Consider the following 15,861-nt stretch of genomic DNA (forward strand, 5'->3'; position numbering starts at 1 on the left):
AGGGTTGGCCATATTCGACGAAAAGATTTGGCAACACTGTAACTTTTGACAGAGATGACAGATCGAGTAATGACGCAGCGTGTTTGAAGCATCAGTCTAAGGAGATTTTTGCCATGGAGCAGTACACTCAACGCGAACGCTCTCAGATTGTTGAAATTTACATTCAACAAAACAAGTCAATTGTGGAAACTCAACGTGCATGGATACTGGACACTGGCCCGTGCGATATTTTCATCCGATCGCCTTGTTCGCTTTTTATTTGGACGCTTGGGATTAGTAAGTGCCTAACCTGATGAAAATCTTTCATACAAACGATACAATGTAGTCGATGAAGGCGCAGTTTTCACTTTATTTATTTTTCTCCATGCACACTGATGCTTCAAACGCGCTACGTCATTACTCGATCTGTCATCTCTGTCAAAAGTTACAGTGTTGCCAAATCTTTTCGTCGAATATGGCTAACCCTGTATATATATACAAACGAATGTTAAAAGTAATATTTTTTGTGCAAGTTAATGATTTTCTTAAATCGATTTATTAAACATGCAACATCAAATATTAAATTGTTTAAACTATTTTTACCCTGTAAATCATGAAAACTCATTATTTTAAAAAATAATGACAAAATTAACGAATTCTGAGAGCAATATGAGTTGAATAATATTTATCAATTATTTAAACAGTTTTCATTTGCTTCAACCATTTTTCATCTGTAAATATTGAAAAAGTACTAAATACTATTTGCAATTAATAATTTAGTTAATGGCTCCTCAGAGTGATACTTTTTCTGAAAAACAATTTGAAATTATTTAAACAATTTTTATTTGTTTGAGAACAAATTTTGCTCTATAAATCTTGAAAAATTACTATTTTCTGGAATTAATAAGCAATTAATAGCAGTTTGCAATTAATCAAACAATTATTAACTAGTTTTTTCGAATCTCGTATACTATGTCGCTTAATAGTATTTTTCATATCCGATCTTATTCTTTAATTGTTTAACAATAATACTTTTTTAAACAATTGTTTTTAGTGACATTATGGATAGTTATTTCATAAGATCAATTGCGCCGAGATAAGAAAATACTAAATAATAAGCGACCTGTGTAAGAGATTCGAAAGAACTTACATTTTCCCCATCTTCCCTAGGAAAAGGAGCAGCTGATATTGACATTCGTCAATATCTGCGTCATTAATACCAGAAATGATAACTCTTCCCGATTTACAGGGAAAAAATTATTTAAATAAATTAACATCGTTTAAATAGTTGTTAAATATCATAAACAAACCAATATTATTCTCAACATTGATAATACAATCATAATGCAATAATAATACCTTAAAACCTTTTTAGTACTAAAAGTAACAGTTTACACTACAGAAGGAGCGACAGCGATTGCGCATGGCCACAGTACAATAATGAATCCATCATAATTCTTGGAGTCTTATGGGCTCATAATCGTCGTTCGCACATGCGCATTCGCCGCCGCCCGTATAAGATTATAGCTGCGTCAACCTACCCTCAAATGTGAGACGTGATAAACTTATAAATCATACCTTTATGGCAATAACGAGACGTAGACAGGCGCGAAGAGCGAAACAAGGTCAGCCTTAACTGAACAACCCTAAATTGGTAAACTTCTCTCCAATTTTAAAAATTTGGTGCTTTTTCTTATTTTAAGACGTAACGATCAGCTGCCATGATTTCGTTTTAATATCAACCAGCCTCAGCAAGAAATATTACAGATACGAAAAGCACCAAGCTGAAGTTTTCACTTCATCGCACCTCGCTTCCGCTTTTTCACTCTAGCGAATTTGCCTGAAAGTGCCTCAGAGCCACCTCATCCCTTTTAGTCTCGAAGGCGATATTCCAGCAACGGCAGCGGCATTGAAATATAATTTATCAACATCTCCGGATATCGTCAGAAATTTGCATATCGTTCGAAGGGTGAAGAGGAAGGAAGAAAGAAGAAAGAATAAGAAAAGTGTACGTAAAAAAAATAAAAAGTTACGACCACTATCAAGCTTATCGAAACGACGAGGGAGCGAGTCATAAGAGAAACCAGAAACGTTACTTCCTTAAGAACAATTGAGAGGATAATAAAAAGGGAAATAACGAAGAAAAGTTCCTTACAATAATGTAAGAAAATGCAGGATTCTCGATTTCTCAAGTTTCGACTAGCAGAAGAGGTAGGGAAATAAAAACTATCTTTCTCTATTCATTTATGCGGATTCTAAATCCTTTCTAGATTTTCTGCTTTCTTTGCTGTTTTCAACCTTATTGTCTTCTTCTCCCTTCTCAGTTTACAACGTACCTTTTCTTCCTTTTATAACAATATTAATAAAAACAAAACATCGTTAAAGATTTATGTGTTTATCTCTATAAATTATAGAATAGAATTATAGAAAAAGCTTTGAAACCCTTCAGACATCCCATCCTTGATCCCAGCAACTTTTTTACACCCCTGCCCTTTATCCCATTCACCCCTACCAACTTCCTTGCACTTTCTGCCTATTATATCCTACCATCCTCTTTACATTACCCCCGGTCGTTCTCTTACACTGAATGCTCCTTTTTTCTTACAATCCTTCTTTTACGTCCTGTTAATTATCGCCAGTATCCGCTGTTCACCTGTTACACCATCCTTACACTTCTTGACCCTCATACCCTACCATTTTCTTTACAACCCTGCCGTTTGACCCTTGTCGTTCTCTTACACTTCTTCTCTATTGTTTCCTCTTTACCTTTGCAATCCTTCTTATACTTCCTATCAATTCTATCTGTCGGCCTCTTTTCTTACCTAACACCATCCTTTCACTTCTTGATCCTTATCCCCTTATCATCTTACACCACTGTCCCTTAATCCCTGTCGGTTTGTATACCAGCTGTCCCTTTTCCTTCAAAACCCTTACTATACTTTCTATTAATTATATCTTCTACGCTCTTTTTACCTCTATCACCATCCTTTCACTTCTTGATCCTCAAGCCTTGATCATCTTACACACTTGCTCATTCGCCCCTGTCATCTAACACCATTTTTTCACTTTTTCATCCTTATACCCTTACTATCGTACGTCGCTGCCCCTTCATCCATGTAGGCTATTACACCTGCTACCTCTTTTCCCTCAAAACTTTTCTTATACTTCTTATGCATTTTATCTACCTACCTCTTGTCCTATCTAACACCATCCTTTCAATTTTTTATCCGTATTCCCTTAGTATCTCACACCGCTGCCCCTTTACCCCTGTAGGCTGCTGCACCTGCTACAGCTTTTCCCTTAAACCCCTTCTTATACTTCCTATCAGTTTTATCTACCAAACTCTTTTCCTATCCCACACTATCCTTTCACTTCTTGATCCTTACCCTCTTAACGTCTTACACTCCAGTCCCTTAACCTTTGTCGTTCTCTACGCCTATTGCTTTTCCCCTTACAACCCCTCTCATATTTCTTATTAAATTTAACTGCCAGTCTCTTTTCCCATCTCACAGCATCATTTAACTTTTTTACCCTTAGGCTGTCAAATCTTCTTTACACTCCTAATCCTGACTCACTGTCGCTCTCTTACACCTGTTGCCCCTTATCCCTTACAACCCTTACTATACTTTCTGTCAACTCTGTCTACTGCCCTCTTTTTCACTTTAACACCATCCTTCCACTTCTTAATCATGATACCCCTACCAAATTACACGCCTGCCCCTTCACCCCTGTCGTTCTCTACACCCGTCATCCCTTACCCCTTCCCCCTCTTCCCTTAACACCACTCCTCCCTCCCTTCCTTCACTTTACTCTCACAGTCAAAAGCAATCCCAGTTTCCATGATCACTCTTTTAAACATTATCATGGATAAAACAATATTGGTAATTGTGATGGGTTAAAATATTTAATTCCCTCATTTTTTATTTTACTCTTAAAATTTACATAATTCTTCTTGCGTAATTTATTTTTAAGAAATTGTTAAAAAAAAGTGACGGAGAACTTTTTTCAATTTAATTATTTAAATTTAAGTGTCAATTATTATTTTATACTGGTTTACTAGATTTAAAAATTGTACAACATCAAATTCAATTATTTGAATAAAAACAATTAAAATATATGATTAAGTTATTTACTTATGTTTTGAATTATTATAATGAAATATTTTAAATTAAAATAATAAGTAATATCGTAAATAATCAATAAATTTTAAATTATAAACATTTTCCGTTAAGAATTCATCTTTTTTGGTTAAAAATTCAACTACCTAGTCGAATGTAGAACTACAGTAAAACTCTAAGACTGGGCTGCTTTTGGGGCTGGAGAAGGTGGAAAACTTATCCAGAAAGAGTGTCGTTTCATAGAAAACTCTTTTGTTTGGCCCTATCTCTAGGGTTTACTGTACTTAGTTGAAAGTTGCTTAAAGTTGCTCAAAGATTCATCATTTTAGATGAAAATCTCTTTTTTCTGTTCAAAATTTAACTTTTTTTTTTAATTTATCATATTTTTTAGTTGAAAACTAAACCATTCTATTTTTGGTAAAAAATTAAAATTTTTTTTTTAATATTTGACTATTTAGTTAAAAATTCATTTTTTTTTTTTGGTTGAAGATTCTTTATTTCAGTTCCAAATATAGTTTATTACGGAAAGTTCAACTATTCCAAAAGACGGATTTTTAGCCAAGAAAAATGGAAAAGTTATATTGTCAGTCAAAATTTTCAACAAAATAATTAAATTTGTAACCAAAGAAATGAACGTTCATAAACATTTTTTTTAACAAAGTCAATTTAGGTTTAGCCAAGTAGCTGAATTTTCTATTAAAAAACATACATTTCAACAAAACGGTTGAATTTTCAACCAATAAGATAAACCTTCAGGAAAAAAAATATTTTTAACAAAATACTTTACCTGTTACCCAAGTAATTCAATTTTCGATTAAAAAAGATTAATTTTCAACAAATATTAAACATTTTAACCAAAGAGATGAACTTTAAAAAAAATCGTGAATTTTTAACAAAGTAATTCAATTTTGAACTTTCTTGCTCTTCATTTCCCCCCTTTTCACATGCTCTTTTCCCCTTATTTCCCTTCACTTCTCAATTCACCACCCTTGACCCTCTCGTTTCCTCTACTTCTATCCCTGATTTTCTATAATTTCATCTGCTAACTCTCTTTTAATTTCCCGTACTTCACCTAATTCTCCTCACCTCATTTCCTCTCACTTCTACTATACTTATCTCTATCTTTCTTTATATACTTCACCTCCCCTAATTTCCCCTCTTTTTACTAGCTTTCCGCCATTTATTTCTCTCTTTTCTCCGCTCCTTCTCCCCTCATTTTCTCTCACTTCCATCCCTTTATTTCCCCTCGCTTGCCCTACTCCCCCTTTATTTTTCTCTACTTCGACACTTTTCATTTCACCTACATGACCTACTTCCCATTTCACCTACTTTCCCATTTTTCCCTCCTTGATTTCCCCTAACTTCCACTCCTTGAAAAAAATACGACAGAAGGATGAATGGCCGGACAGCCGCTTTTGTCTACGAAACCCTAAAAAGAAGGGGAATGGATGGAAGAGGAAGAAACAAAGCGTTGATCCGACCCGAGCATCCATTAGGGGTTAAAGCAGAGGGTGGTTGGAACTCGACCTAGTTGAAACTACACGTCCCTAGGGATGGGAGAACTTAATTTTAAAAGTCTACATATGCATATGCAATACGGAATTATGAATTCATACTCTTCCTATTAGAATACTATTTGACATGAAAGGATGTTCACAAAAAATTTTAATATTCATCAACGCCAACTAATATTTTCTGCTTTTGAAATAAATCTTGAAAACTGTTGAATATACATTTTACGTATTCTGGATAAAGCTGAAGAAAGCGGTTTTAGAGACAAAAGGGAAACTTTGCTTTTTGACTAAACAAACACGCCCTTTACCTCACCAATCAAGCGTGCTTATTAATCTCCCTTGAGTGTAATGAGCCTTTAATTTAATCAAAGTTTTAATAGCAAGATATACGTCGCCCTTTACGATCGTCTCTTCCATTTTACATCGTTAAGATTGATGTTGGTTATTTTATCATCTCATTAAATTTTCTAAGTACTTGTCGCTGATAATTTCATCCTAATTGATGACTTCAAGGCAGAGCTGTTGTAAATTTGAAGAAAATGAGAAGACAGACTTCACAGCCCAAATTACTCTTAACATTTTTATTTTTACGATCACGGGGTAAAATTAGGCGTTAAACATTTTTTTTTAATAATGAAACTTTTAAATTAAAATTTAAATTATTTCTTGAACAAAAGATCCTACTCCATCTTCACTCCATTGGGAACTTTTAGAACATACTAGAACATTGTGTACGCTATACAGGCATCCTAATTACCCTTTCTTTAGTAAAAAAAACTTGGTTTATTTTTCAGCATTTTATTATCCCCGTAAATTCAATATGAACGACACAAGTTTTTTCACTTACTTAAAATTCTTTAAAGTTTGCAAATTATTTTTTTTATTGACAAAATATTACTCTTCGCGTCTGTTGATTGCTCTCGAAGTTTTGTATAAAATAAGCCCAAAATGAAGCCAATGTTTCTGTTGTTAAGTAGATATTGAAAAAATAGTGTGAATTTACCGAAATAATCAATATTTTTCAATGTTCTTGAGCTCATTTTCAAGCTATTTTTCACCGTGTCGCTACCGATTATAAGTATAAATCTTCCATTTTTTCTCATCACATTGAAAAAACTTGTAATTGTTCTGGAAGTATTTGTCACATGAACGTATTAAATTATTTTGTTTTTATACCAAAATTGTATAATATGATGTAATATGACAAATTTCACTTCAAAACTTTACACGTTGAAGGTGTTCTATATTTTTCAAGATAAATATCTCTTAAAAAGAAAGACGCAGAAATATGTAATTTACCGGGTATTTAAATAAGTTCTTGTCCGAATACTCCTGTAAATCTGTCTTTGGTTCCAGAATTTTTGCTAATATAACTATTTGATTACATTCTTTGAATTTTCGCTAATCATAAATAGCGACTAAAAAACCTTTTTTTATTCAAAATTTAACTATTTTGTTAACATTTAAAAAAAATTGTTAATTGAAAATTTAACTATTCTATGTTTTGTTAAACATTTATATTCTTCAGTATTTTGTGGTAGAAGATTAATCTTGTTTGTGACAACTTCAGCTTTTTGGTTAAAAATTCATGAATTTTTATCAAAAATAATAGTTTTGGTATAAAACTGATCTTTTTAGTTCAAAATTCATTTCTTCGGCTTAAAAATCAGTTTTTTTCTAATGAATTTTAATTTTTTTATCTGAAAATTTAACTATTTCATGTTGGTTAAACATCGATCTTCTACAGGTGAAAATTCAACTATTTGTTTCGAAATTTCTGTATATTATTGAAACTTTGTCTTTTGTGGTCGAAGATTAATCCTATTTATGACTAATTCACCTTTTTGGTTGAAAATTCCATTAAAAACTTAAATATTTGGTTGAAAATGTACGTATTTTGTAACAAAAATATTCTTTTTGGTAGAAAATTTAAATTTAAATAATAATTTAATAATAATGATTGATAATATTAATTTAATAATAATTTACTTTGAATAATAATAATATAATTTAAAATTTTGTTAGAAATTTACTTGTTTGCTTAAAAACTTATTTCTTTCAGTAAAAAATAAACCAATCTAATTTTTGTTAGAACTTATCCTTTTTAGTTGAAAATTCATCTATTTTGTTAAAAATTTGTCTTTTTTGGTAGAAAATTGACCCTCATTTTTTTAAATTTAACTATAAGGTTGAAATTTCCATTCAAAGTTAATATATTTGGTTATCAGTTCATGTTTTTTTTTTGTATAAAATTAATATCTTTGGTGGAAATTTTATTTCTTCGGTTGAAAATTAGTTTTTTATTGAAAATTAATTTCTTCGCCGAAAAATTAATTATCACATTTTTTTAGAAATATATTCTTTTTATATACATTAAATTTTTTTGGTGGAAAATTCACCTGTTAGGTTGAAAATGAAACTATTTCGTTGAAAAATTATTGTATTTGCTTAAAAACTTTGTTCTCTAACTGAAAATTCAAGAATTCTATTTTTTCTTATAAATTTATCTTTTTTAGGTGAAAATGTACATATTTTGTTCAAAATTTGTCTTTTTTTTTGTAGAAAATTGACCCTTTTGATTAAAAATTCAATTATTGGGTTAAACATTTTTTCATTGAAAATGCATAATTTTACTAAAAGTTTCATTTCTTTATTTAAAAATGTAACCAATTTTTGTTGAAATTTCGTTTTTTTCTGTTAAAAATGATTTTTTTACCAAAAATCTATCCATTTCATTTTTGCTATAAACTTGATCTTTTTCAGTTGAAAACTTATTTTGGTTAAAACTCATCTTCCAACCAAGAATATAATGTCTAAAGTGAAATTAAGAAAATTATTTTTTAAATAAAAATAAAAATATTGCACAAAATAGTAAAAAAATTTTCAACCAATAAAATCAATTTTGAATAAAGTAGTTCAACTTTCCACCAAGCAGTTGAATTTTCAACCAAAAAAAGATAACTTCTTAAGAAAATAATTGAATATTTAACAAAAGAATTAAATTTTCAACCAAATGGTAGAATTTTTAACTAAAAGAGATGAATTAAAGGTCTTTTTCTTTTTTCCTCTACTTGCCTAAATTCTGTATTGATCCTAATTTATACCAATTCGGCTGCGTAACGTTTTCACCTCATCAGCGAAAACAACATTTAAAAATATATTGATCAATCAAAATTACAAGGATGTTTCAAAAAATATATCCACATATTTAATATTTGATAATAACATATTTTTTAAACATTTGAAAAAACTTAGATTATTGAAGATTTTAAGTTGTCTTTGGATTCTAAACAAAATTTCTCAACATCAAAAGATATCCAAAATTGTAAAAAAATTAATCTGGAAGATTATGAAGCAATTATTTTTTAAATGTTTTTAGAATGTAGGAAAAAATCAAATCATTTGGAGACATATTTAGAAAGTTCAGTAGTTTTTAAATTATTTTTAAAAATTGTATACAAACTTTCAATAGAATAAAAAAACTCTCAAGATTCATCACGTTTGGTAGGAATGTAATCTTTTGTGGTTAAAACTACAATTGTTTGAATAAAAACTAATCTATTTTTGTTTATGATTCAACTAATTTGTTGAAAATTGGTCTTTTTTTATTAATTCAACTCTCTTTAAATTTAAATCCTTTATAGTTAAAATATCAACAATTGCATTTTTCATTTGTGAATTCAACTTTTTTTAATTTAAGTACTTGTTTAAAATTTGTTTAAAAAATCACTCTTTTGATTGAAGATTTATCATTTGAGTCAAAAATTCATCTGGTTAAAAAAAAATAATTTTATATCTTCTTTGTAGACAATTGATCTATTCGGTTGAAAATTCAACGTGGTTTAACATTACCTTTTTCATTAACAATTCCAATTTTTGGTTGAAAATGCAACTGGTTAAAAATTAATCTTTTTTGTTTGAGGATTCAATTATTTTGTTGAAAATTAGTCGGTTTTTAGCACAAAATTCAACTTTTTGTTTGCAAATTAAGTTCTTCGTAGAAATGTCGATTTGATACATCTAACCTATCCACAAATCTCTTTTAATTTTTTTAAGAATGTTAGGAAAATTATTTTTTTATAATTTTTATTTTGTACTACAAATAATTTCTCTTAACAAATCGAAAAAACGCAGGTGTTTGAATTTTCACCTAGGCCTTCGATTGTTTGCTTCCCCGATAATTAAACACGTCAAGTTTTGACATTTAAATAATATTTCATAATTTTTTCAAACTTCTGATAATTTATACTTGGGTAAAAATATGCTATCAGCGAAATTCGTCAAGATTCATGGGATGAAGGACGACAGATGGACCACAAAAGACAAATTGCAACAGTACCGTGGAGTCCTCAGGTTACATGGTTATTACACTTTACTAAATAACCAAACCATTAATATTTCATATAAAAAATTATTTTGATTTGAAAACTAGTTTGAACTTTCAAATTCTGTTTTAAAATTGAATTTGATAAATCACTAATGATGCATTCCACTCCGGACTCACCCAAACCAAATCTTCACGTCATCAATTTTCTTTAAAAATTTGTGGAGAAAATATAGTTTGCCAAAAATTTCACCTAAACAAAAATTGATTTCGAAATTTAGTATACTTTACTATTTTTTGCACTTTTTTCCATTTAACTGAAACTCCTTCTTTAGTGTAAAAATCCGGAAAACCCAACTGTTGAGGTTTCAATTGAATCAAACAACTCCTTCATTTTTATTTTTGTTGATTTTAAGCAACAATTTTTTAACTTTATTTCCAATAAAGAATTATCCTTATTTTCTTTATAATTCCAATTTTAAGTTAGACGGTTTAATAACTTCATAACAAAAAACAATTTGAAAAGCATAGTTCTATATATTTGTATTGCAAATTTTCTTATTTCTCACAGATTGATTAAAAAATTGAAGTTACCTAAAAAATATTATGTTTTCAATGCTTTTTCAGCATATTCAAACCATGGAGAATTTCAATATGAAGCTATTGTACAGTGAAATAATTAAATTATAAATATGTATTATTATTATTAAATTAGTAATTTAAAATGTTTCATTCCTTTCAATATTTTTTCATTGTTTAAATTCGATGTATTCTTTTTCATTTTTGTGCATTTTTTGAAATACTTTTTAGCTCCTTGAAATCCTTTCGAATTCTTTTGACTTTCATGAAATTTCTTGAATCCGTTTGAATTACTTCAATTCCTTGCACCATTCTTGAATCCTTGAAATTCTCAGAATTCCTCAATCATCTAAAGTCCCTGAATTCGTGTAATTCTCTGAATTAGTGGAATTTATTGAATTCATGTAATTATCTGAATTCATGAAAATTCCTAAATTCTTGGCATTTTCTGGATTTGTCTAATTCTCAATATGAAAATAATTCAGAAGAATTTAAGGAATTTAGCGATTTCAGAGAATTCAGAATATTGAAGTAATTCAGGTGAATAGAAGAAACTCGGAGGTTCAAAAGAATTTAAGAAATTGAGAATAATCAAAACATTCAGGGAATTACAGATATTTAATTTCAGAGAAGTTAGAAAAATCAAATCCGAGATTTTAAGAAATTCAGAGATTTCAAGGAATTCAGAATATTCCAGAAAAAATCAAGTATTTTAGGAATTTCAGAGAATTAGGGGGATTCAGAGAATTTCAAGAAATCAAAATATTCAAGGATTCTAGAGATATCAAGGAATTCAGAGAATTTATAATTTTCAAGGAATTCAGAATATTTAAGGAATTCAAGAAATTAAAGGGTTTCATGGATATTCAAGGATTTGGAGATTGAAGGAACTTAGAGAATTCTGAGAAAGGAATAAATTTAGAATATTCAAAGATTTTAAGGATTTTATGGAATTCAGTGAATTTCAGAGATTTTAGAGTAATTAAATAATTCCAGGAAATCAGATAATTTAAAGAATTTCGGGTATTCATAATATTTAAAAAATGCAGTAACTTCTAAATATATAATGATTTTAGAGAATTAAATGAATTCAGAGATTGCATATAATTCAGGATATCAAAATATGTATAATAAACTAATATGGTGAAAGAATCCACTCCTGCTTGACATTCAAAAATTATAATTGTCCACGATTTAAACAATTAAATTAAATATTTTTACAGAAACTAATATCAAAAGTCAGAAATTTTATATTATTTTGATGTATTTTAAATCATAAAAATTGAAAATTAATTAAATGAAAAAGATAATTAAAGATACGTAGTAAAATAAACGTCAAATCTATTTATTTCAAAAATATTATTTTTCAGTTATAAATTTCATTATTTAAATACTTTTATACATTATAAGCATATGTCTACCAGATTCATGCTGCGAACAAAACATGTGTCAATTATTATTATTAATGATAGAACCTATGTGATTCATATAAATTCTTTTCGAACAAAATTTTGCATAAAAACAACAGTTTTTCCAATTGTTGTCTAAAATTTTATTTTTTACTATTTATTTCCATTACCATCAATTGAGAATCATTTAAATGATTGTGAGCTCCACTACATTCATAAACATCATTTTTTACTCTACCACGCTTTTTAATAAAAATTTATATTGTGAGTATATTAACAAAAAAACAGTCCCCGTCCATCATTCCCCCTCTCTTTCTCTACATCCTCTCCCTTCCTTCACCCTCAGTCCGACTCTTATTGTTTTCTCTCACTTCCACTACTTCCCCGCGCCTCATTTCCCCTCATTTTTCCTGCTTGAATTCCCCTAATTTCTCCTACTTCTCCTCTCATTATTTCCCCAAAATTCTTTTATAAATAAACCTTTTGGCCATTTATATTTTCTACGAACCAATTTTAAAACCTTTAATTATTTGTCTATTATATAGCTCGAGAAAAGAAAGTGCAAGCAGCCAATTTAATAAATTTGAAAAAAAGAGTCTCCAGGGACTTGAAATCACTTTCTGAAAATGTCCAGGAATATCGAACTATCATTAATGATATTAGAAGCGGAGATAAGAGAAGAATATGTGCTCTATTTCACGAGCACAGGGACCTTCTGCTAGCTCTAATGAATCAAACTCCATCTGTAAACTTGCAAACAAACAAAAATTCATAGAAGACAGAAAATCCAACAGGGTTGCTACAAAATCCAAATTTCAAAATCCTTTACTTTCCCGGGCTAATTTTCTATTTTCCAAAAAGTTCAGTTTTCCAATTTTTATAATTTTCAACCAAATAGATTAATTTTCACCTCCCCCCCTCCCTCCAACGAATTTCCAAGAAAATAGTTTTATTTTCAATAAAATTGTTGAACATTTAACCAAACAGCTAGATTTTCAGTCCGAACTTTCCAACAATAAAAAAAATCGTTTTTAACCAGATAATTGAATTTTCTACGAAACAGATGAACTTTTAATTAAGAACAATCATTTTCTACCGAAAAGACGAATTTTTAACAAAATATTGTATCATACTTGTATCTTGAACCAAAAGAGATTAATTTTTAACCAAAAAAGTAAAATTTTTACCAAGAGACAAATTTTAAAACATCTTTTGAACTTACTTGAATTATTCCCAAAAATGTGAAAAATATTTTAAAATAAAAAATTTTCTTCAAACTTTTAAATGTTTGCGGTCATTTTAGAAATCTTTTGAATTTTTTTGAGATTTTCTTTAAAAATTAATTTTGCAAAAGAAAAAATCATTTTTAATTTTCAAAGGAATTGTGAAAAATGCTTTTTGTTCTCTTGAAACTATTCGAACTTCTCGAAAATTTAAATTATTTTCGAGTCTTTTAAAGAAATCTAAAACTTCTGAATATTTGTTAAAATAATTCACTTTCTTGAAAAACTTTAAAATACTGTATGATTAATAAGATGAACATTTAACTGTTAATTCAAAGCTGAAAATTCAAATATTTGTTAAAAACAGTTTTTTTGTTAAAAGTTCATATTTGCGGGTTGAATATCCAAAGTATTCTAGTAAGCTCGTCTTTTTTGTTTGAAAATTTAACAATTTGGTTGACAATTTTTTTTCAATTTCTTGTTTTTCCGTGACCGTTCCAAATTTTTCTTTGATGAACAAAAATCATTTCAAATCAAGAAATGTAGAACGAATTTTAAAAGGCTTTTGAAAGAGGCGAATTCTCAACCAAATAATTAAATTTTCAGTAAAAAGATAATATAAAAAAATTAATTTGCAACAAAATAGTAGTTATATTTTATACACTAAAAACGATAATTTTTCAACCAAAAATGGAATAGTTAAATTGGCAGTTTAAGAAATTGATTTTCATACCAAAAAAATCAAATTTTTGACCAAATACATAGGTCTTCAACGAAAAAGATGAAGTTTAATCGAAAAATACAATAGTTGAATTCCTGTCTAAAAGCGATCAATTTTCAGCTAAAATTAAATGGTTCCATTTTTAGTTATAAAAAATACAATTAAAAAAAATTCAAAAAATAGTACAACCTTTAACCAAAAAATGAAATTTTAACAAAATAGTTCAACTTCGGCCGAAAAAGGTTAATTTACAATAATAGTTAAGTTTTCAACAAAATAATTAAATTTTTAACCAAATAGTAGCAGCATTTTTATCTAAAAGATATCAATTCTGAAACAAAAATATAATTGCCGCGTCTAATAACTTTCCATCAAAAATAGTTTCATTTTGGATTTAGGATTGGATGCTATTAATTCAGTATACATTTTGGCGAATCAACGAGAAAAGGGGGAAATTTTTTGAAAACAGGGTAACATTTTTTTCTTTTTTTTTTGGAAAAGCGGATAACAGGGAAAGGAATGTGTGGTCTGGACAACAGTCATATATAATTTTATAAACTTCAACTTCAGCTAATCAGAAATTTCTGACTTTATCTGACTTTCTAAAATTCCCGGACCTGTAGCAACCCTAATCCAACTATACAACCTTTTCTTTGTGTACATTTTGAAAAATCATTTAGGAAATTTTCGCTGGGGTATTTCAAGATAGTTCCCTAAAACGAAAACAACTGGATAAACTTTTCTACCAAAAGAAGAAAGTGATGAAGAAATGTTTCGACTTGAAGGTACACAAGAACTTGACAATTTGAAACATTTGTTTGAAAACATATCTGGAACAATTTTCTCTTTATAAAGAAATATGGATTAGGGAGCCTTATGAATTTCTTTTTTTAGATTTTCTAAAACCTTGAATCGATTATTTCTTTTTTTTGTGAGAAGACTCCCTATTTTTACTAGATTTAAACAAATTATATCTTTAAACGTAACAAAAGAGGGTTTTCTATCCAAAAATTCGACTTTTAACATTTGTAAATTTTCCATTCTACAAATTTACTTATCTCAACTTATACAATGCAGGTAATTCTTTATCAGGGTGCCATGTGACACTCAAATTTTGTTTATTATAATAAAATATATTATTTTAAGTGGAAGCCCTTAAGGGCATGTGACACAGCTAAATACCTATATTACCGACCACAGTTTTTCAGTTCACTGAATGTTCTTTTGAACTTAAGAACTTTTTTTGTAAATAAAATATCGAGCTGAAACTTTGGGAAATGTAATAGAGTACATTTTTTACATCTTTTATTATTAAGCTTTGTACTTAAACGTAGTTTTCTTTCGGCTCTTGCATTTCTCAAAGTTTGAGACCGATATTTTATGTATGAAAAAAGTTCAAACGTTCAAAAAATTTTGAGGTTCAGAAAAAAGATGAAATAATTTTCAGTGAAGTTCCTACCAAAATGCAGTACCTAAACGTACTTTATTGTACTCTAATATATTTCCCAAAGTTTCAGCTCGATATTTTATTTACAAAAAAAGTTCTTAGGTTCAAAAAAATATTCAGTGAACTGAAAAACTGTCGTCGGTAATATAGGTATTAAGCTGTGACACATGCCCTTAAAGCTGCCATTTTATTATAAATTTTAGATTAAGGGCATGTGACACAGCTAAATACCTATATTACCGACCTCACTTTATCAGTTCACTGAATGTTTTTTTAAACCTAAGAACTTTTTTTATAAATAAAATATCGAGCTGAAACTTTGGAAAATGTATTAGAGTACAATAAAGTATGTTTAGGTACTGCATTTTGGTTGGAACTTCACTGAAAATTATTTTATCTTTTTTCTGAACCTCGACATTTTTTGAACGCTCCAACTTTTCTTATGCATAAAATATCGGTCTCAAACTTTGAGAAATGCAAGAGCCGAAAGAAAACTACGTTTAAGTACAAAGCTTAATAATAAAAGATGTAAAAAAATATACTTCAA

The 15,861-nt window shown here is 29.0% G+C and overlaps 1 protein-coding gene across 1 annotated transcript in view; it reads left to right on the forward strand.

Moving 5' to 3' along the window:
* The first annotated feature begins 9,812 nt into the window (after positions 1-9,812).
* LOC117176451 overlaps positions 9,813-15,861 on the forward strand; it is a 25,036-nt gene continuing 18,987 nt past the window's right edge. The window contains exons 1-3 of the mRNA XM_033366692.1: positions 9,813-9,972; positions 12,469-12,668; positions 14,548-14,652. Of these exons, the coding sequence (XP_033222583.1) occupies positions 9,873-9,972; positions 12,469-12,668; positions 14,548-14,652 (405 nt within the window). The 5' untranslated portion in view covers positions 9,813-9,872. The remainder of the gene's footprint in view (positions 9,973-12,468; positions 12,669-14,547; positions 14,653-15,861) is intronic.

The sequence above is a fragment of the Belonocnema kinseyi genome, chromosome 7, assembly GCF_010883055.1.
Source record: "Belonocnema kinseyi isolate 2016_QV_RU_SX_M_011 chromosome 7, B_treatae_v1, whole genome shotgun sequence".
Lineage (NCBI taxonomy): Eukaryota > Metazoa > Arthropoda > Insecta > Hymenoptera > Cynipidae > Belonocnema > Belonocnema kinseyi.